This window comes from Sander lucioperca, chromosome 12 (genome assembly GCF_008315115.2).
Source record: "Sander lucioperca isolate FBNREF2018 chromosome 12, SLUC_FBN_1.2, whole genome shotgun sequence".
Lineage (NCBI taxonomy): Eukaryota > Metazoa > Chordata > Actinopteri > Perciformes > Percidae > Sander > Sander lucioperca.
Genome location: NC_050184.1, coordinates 392,032 through 397,934, shown reverse-complemented (window position 1 = coordinate 397,934; position 5,903 = coordinate 392,032). Strand labels below are relative to the sequence as shown.

Below are 5,903 nucleotides of genomic sequence, written 5' to 3'. Positions count from 1 at the left end.
TACATCTACCTCCCCTGATGCTACAATGGCAGAGGAATTAAACAGCTTCTTTGCCCGGTTTGAGGAAAACGGACAATCAGCGCCTCCCCCAGCCTTCACCAACATCTCGCTATCCCTCCAGGAACACCAGGTGAGGAGAGTACTGAGGGAAGTGAACCCGAGGAAGGCGGCTGGACCCGACGGAGTACCGGGGAAAGTACTCAGGGCCTGTGCTGATCAACTAACGAGGATTCTCACTGAGATTTTCAACATCTCCCTGACCCAAGCCATCATTCTATCCTGCTGGAAATCCGCCATCATCATCCCAGGTCCGAAAACATCAGCTCGTAAAAGCCTGAACGATTTTAGGCCCATCGCACTCACATCACTGGTAATGAAATGCCTGGAACGGCTGGTTGCCCAGCACATCAAGGCCTGCCTCCCACCATCGTTTGACCCTCACCAGTTTGCCTATAGGGCAAACCATTCCACTGAGGATGCCATCGGCATCACTTTCCACTCAACGCTGAGCCACCTCGAACACCCAGGTAGCTATGTAAGACTGCTCTTCATAGACTTTAACTCAGCCTTCAATACAATAATCCCAGACATTCTGATTAAAAAACTCTTGGGTTTACACCTACCCTCCTCCACCCGCGCTTGGATAAAAGACTTCCTCTCAAACAGACCTCAACAAGTGAGACTCGGCCACCATCTCTCCTCCCCCCTTACACTCAGCACTGGATCCCCCCAAGGCTGTGTGTTGAGCCCCCTCCTGTACACACTTTACACATCTGACTGCTCCCCCCCTCACCCCTCCAACCTCATTATAAAATTTGCAGATGACACCACGGTGGTCGGTCTCATTTCAGGTGGAGATGAGACAGAGTACAGAGATGAGGTCCAGCAACTGTCAACCTGGTGCTCATCAAATAACCTACTGCTGAACACAATAAAAACCAAGGAGATCATCTTCAGACTTCAGACGAAGCAGCACAGCCCACGCCCCACTCCACCTGAACGGCGTCTGTGTGCAAAGGGTCTCATCTTTTAAATTCTTGGGAGTACACATTTCTGAAGATCTCTCTTGGTCCACAAACACTAAAGAAATAACAAAGAAGGCCCAGCAGCGACTACACTTCCTGAGAATTCTCAGGAAAAACCATCTCGAACGGAAGCTGCTAGTGTCCTTCTACCGGTCAATCATCGAAAGTGTACTCACTTTTTCCATTACAGCATGGTAATTGGGTGTTCAATGGCAGACAAGAAGGCTCTGCAGAGGGTTATAGGCACAGCCCAAAAGACCATAGCCTGCCCTCTGCACTCCCTGGAAGAGCTAGCCAACTCCCGCTGCCTCAACAGTACTAAATCCATCCTCAAAGACACTGCCACCCTGCTCATCACCTGTTCAACCTGCTTCCCTCTGGCAGGCGCTATAGGTCAATGAAAGCACGCACCGCCAGATTAACAAACAGCTTTTTCCCCTGGGCCATACGTTCACTGAACAAACAATAACCCTGTAAAACAATGGCCATTTCCCACCTTAACCCATCTACTATCCCCTGTCATGACCAACCACACTACCCCTGGCAACTGTGAACTTTTTTATGCTGAAGGCTGTTGCTATTTTACACATATGTGTGAGGGAGGGTGTGTATTGTCTGGGAGGGTGTCAGTCAACTGTCTGTATCCCAAGATACATGTGCTGTATATGTGGTATATTTGTATTTATCTTTTTAAAAGCACTGATCTGGAGCGGCACCCTGAATTTCATTGTTTTAATACACTGTATTTTTTCAATGACAAATAAAGCTTGATTGATTGTGTGTGTGTGTGTGTGTGTGTGTGTGTGTGTGTGTGTGTGAGAGAGAGTGCTAGGAGGAGGGGTGACGAAACCCGGGATTGCTAGGCTACGTCCCAGATTAGCCGTTAGCTCATTGAAGCTAAGCTATGTGTTAGCTGCACAAAAGCTATTTAGCCCCCAAGAGGGCGGCAGTGGGCTGCGTTGCAGGCTCCACGTGGCTAGGCTAGCCAGTTAGCTCTCAAACTAACGTGTTGCAGACAAAAGGACACCCTAAGGAGCGCAGTTGTTGAGCAGTGTGCGCTCTGTAGCTACGTGACTAGCTGTTGGCCAGCTGTTCACCTTACCGCGTGTGTGTAGCTATGTGTTCGTATATATGTGTACGTGAGAGAGAGATTAGTGAAAGAGGAAAGAAAGAGATGTATATTTAGATCTTGGTTATCGATAATGACCAGCCCTCTCAGTCACTCATGTCTGGACTAACGTGAACTTAGGGCAGACTCTGAGAATTTCATCTGACTGAGGGGACGTTCATTATAACCACTCCGGTGTACAGTACCTAAACTCCGTGGAAGGAGCTAGCAATGTAGCATTTACAGTTTACCCAAGCTACATTAATCAACACATCATCAACAAGTATCGTGATCAAATGATACATTCACAGCAAAATAATGGGACACAGTGGTCACCATCAGATTAATAATCAACCGTACATCCGTAGCACATTATTAATCAGATCACATTAATGGTAACACAAATAGCAACGATAGCAAATTACTCATTAACTAGAAAATGCATTTCCTGCGGAAAATGCGTGGGAATGCTGAATAGCTGAATTGCTAAAGCTAAACTGGTTGAATAGCTTAAATCATTAAGAAGAAGTTGAAGTAGTGAGAATAGTTGAAAAAGTGGAAATCGTTTTAATACGTATGAATTTCATTAAAAAGTTAAAAGCTTATGCTAAACTGAACTGTTGGCTTCAAAAGTTGAATAATGACAAAACACGTAGAACATTGTGAGGTCTGAGTTCATTTTCTAACCGATAATCACTCACAAATGCAGAAATATGAAACAAATAGTACGAAAAATCTTAAAGCTCAAATGCACTACACGCTAAAAAATCAGGAAAATTGTTAGAGTTGGAAGCTAAACTGCATTAACCAAGTGAACCAAGCTAAAATACATTTTAGAAAAGGTGGAAGCTAAACTGTAATACTGTCAAAAGTGGACGTTTCAATGAATTGACTAAGAAGACTTATTATCAGCCATATCCGTTGCATAGAACAAACAAGCAGAAAGAGAGAGAGAGAGGAAAAAGAGAGGAAAGATAAAACGAGAGGAAAAAAGAGAAAAGGAATCAACTTTCAATAGCATATATGTCAGTGGTAACACACCTTTGGAGCAAGTATGGGTTAAGTGTTTACTTCAGGGACACATTGATTGATGTACCTCAGTGTGTGTATATATGTGTGGCTGTGTGTGTGTGTGTGTGTGTGTGCGTATGTGTCTGTGTGTGTGTATATGTGTGTGTGCACGTGTGTGTGTGCACGTGTGTGTGTGTGTCTGTGTGTGTCTGTGGGCGTGTGTCTGTGTGTGTGTCTGTGTGCGTGTGTCTGTGTGTGTGTTTGTTTGTGTGTCTGCGTATGTGTTTTGGTGTGTGTGTATATGTGTGTGTGTGCACGTGTGTGTGTGCACGTGTGTGTGTGTGTGTGTCTGTGTGTGTCTGTGGGCGTGTGTCTGTGTGTGTGTCTGTGTGCGTGTGTCTGTGTGTGTGTTTGTTTGTGTGTCTGCGTATGTGTTTTGGTGTGTGTATGTCTGTGTGCGTGTGTGTGTGTGTGTGTGTGTGTGTCTGTGTGCGTGTGTGTGTGTCTGTGTGTGTGTTTGTGTGTGTGTGTGTGTCTGCGTTTGTGTGTGCGTGTGTGTGTGTGTCTGTGTGCGTGTGTGTGTCTGTGTGTGTGTTTGTTTGTGTGTGTGTGTCTGTGTTTTTGTGTGTGTGTGTGTGTGTGTGTTTGTGTGTGTGTCTGTGTGTGTGTGTGTGTCTGCGTATGTGTGTTGGTGTGTATCTGTGTGTGTGTGTGTATGTGTCTGTGTGCGTGTGTCTGTGTGTGTGTTTGTGTCTGTGTGTGTGTGTGTGTGTCTGTGTGTGTGTGTGTGTCTGTGTGTGTGTGTGTGTGTGTGTGTGTGTGTCTGTGTGTGTGTGTGTGTTTGTGTGTGTGTCTGTCTGTGTGTGTGTCTGCGTATGTGTGTGTGTTTTTGTGGGTTTTTTTGTGTGCGTGTTTGTGTGTGTGTGTCTGTGTGTTTGTGTCTGTTTGTGTGTTTGTGTGTGTGTGTGTGTGTGTCTGTGTGTGTGTTTTTTTGTGAGTGTGTGTGTTTGTGCTTGTGTCTGTGTGTGTGTGTGTGTGTGTGTGTGTGTGTTTGTGCGTGTGTGTGTGTGTCTGTTTGTGTGTCTGTGTGTGTGTCTGAATAGATAGACAGAAAGAGAGAGAGAAAGAGAGAGACAGACAGAGAAACAAACAGACAGACAGACGGACAGAGACAGACAGAAGTGGAACACTAAAGATATAGACTAATGTTCATATTACTGCCTGTAGTATTCAAGTCAACTGTCTGTGAAAGGGTTGTCATGGTAACGTATGACCAGTGAAAACACCCTTTGAAGTCTGTGATGAGATCTCTTTGATCTTTAATCAGGTTAACGACCGTGTCACCTGCTGAAACTGTCAGCTGGCCACACTGGAGCTGTTCAAAGACACAGAGCAAGCTCTCAAATAAAGCCTCAGACTGCTAAAACGATAAGTTCTATCGGTGAAATGATGTAATCGTGAGCACCACAAGACCTTTGTGAACGTATTGATGTAAAATTTATGTTGATAAACTTAAAAATGTGGGCATATCAGCGATTTAAAAAAGTGGTTCGCTCTGCGTTTCGCTGGGAAATGTGGAAGACTTTTAATATGGCAGTGGATGGAGGAAAATGTGGAACTGTCGTCATTTGGAAGCTCATCGAGCCAACAGTATAAGGCATATTGCAAAAGTGAGCACACTGTCTGAAACTAGACAAAAATACCTACGTTTTGATGTATAAATTGTGTATGACAAGTAGATATTGTGGGCGTGAGAGCAATTTATAGAGAGGGGACAAAGATTTTATTCCTAAGCTTCTGCACTCTAACGATGACATCATCCACTCTAGGACACGCAATACACACTCCATAGAAACGCAGAAAAATCCTGAAATGATCACTAAACTTAAACAGCTTTTTCACAAAAACTATAAAAGATATCAAACTGAAAAGCAATAGTTTAATACCTGAATATTTTGTGAACATTTTAAAGTTTGTTTGGCGTCTGTAGGTGAAAGTATGAAGGAGCTGAAAATTTTGGGAGCGGAAGAAGATTTGAAGGATTTGAAGCATGCTCTCATTCACTTCAATGTTAAAAAAACGTCATAAAAAGCTGAATATTTTAAAAAGTATAAATAGTAGAAAAAAAGTTGAAGAAGTCCCATCATTAGCTGAAAGAGCTGAACATTTTAAAAGTTGAATGGTTTTAATAGCTGAATGTATGCTGAAGTTACGGAGAGCCAAAAAACGTACGGAATAATAAAAATAAGCAGAATAAATAAAGAACAGAACTAGAAAATGCATTTCCTGCGGAAAATGCGTGGGAATGCTGAATAGCTGAATTGCTAACGCTAAACTGGTTGAATAGTTTAAATCAGTAAGAAGAAGTTGAAGTAGTGAGAATAGTTGAAACAGTGGAAATCGTTTTAATACGTATGAATATCATAAAAAAGTTAAAAGCTTATGCTAAACTGAACTGTTGGCTTTAAAAGTTGAATAAGGACAAAATAAGTAAAACATTGTGATGTTTGAGTTTATTTTCTAACTGATAATCACTCACAAATGCAGAAATATGAAACAATAGTACGAAAAATCTTAAAGCTCAAATGCACTACACTGCTAAAAAATCAGGAAAATTGTTAGAGTTGGAAGCTTAACTACATTACCTTAGTGAAGAGCTAAAATACATTGTTAGAAAAGCTTGAAGCTGAACTGTAATACTGTCAAAGATAAAGGTTTAAATGAATTACCTAAAACGGCTGAAAGAAGAAATACTTTGT

General features: G+C 42.6%; 1 protein-coding gene across 1 annotated transcript in view; it reads left to right on the top strand.

Annotated features, from left to right (window-relative positions):
* The first annotated feature begins 1,216 nt into the window (after positions 1 to 1,216).
* Positions 1,217 to 5,903, top strand: part of LOC118496420 — a 70,570-nt gene continuing 65,883 nt past the window's right edge. Inside the window, exon 1 of the mRNA XM_036008041.1 lies at positions 1,217 to 1,418. Within this exon, the coding sequence (XP_035863934.1) occupies positions 1,217 to 1,418 (202 nt within the window). The remainder of the gene's footprint in view (positions 1,419 to 5,903) is intronic.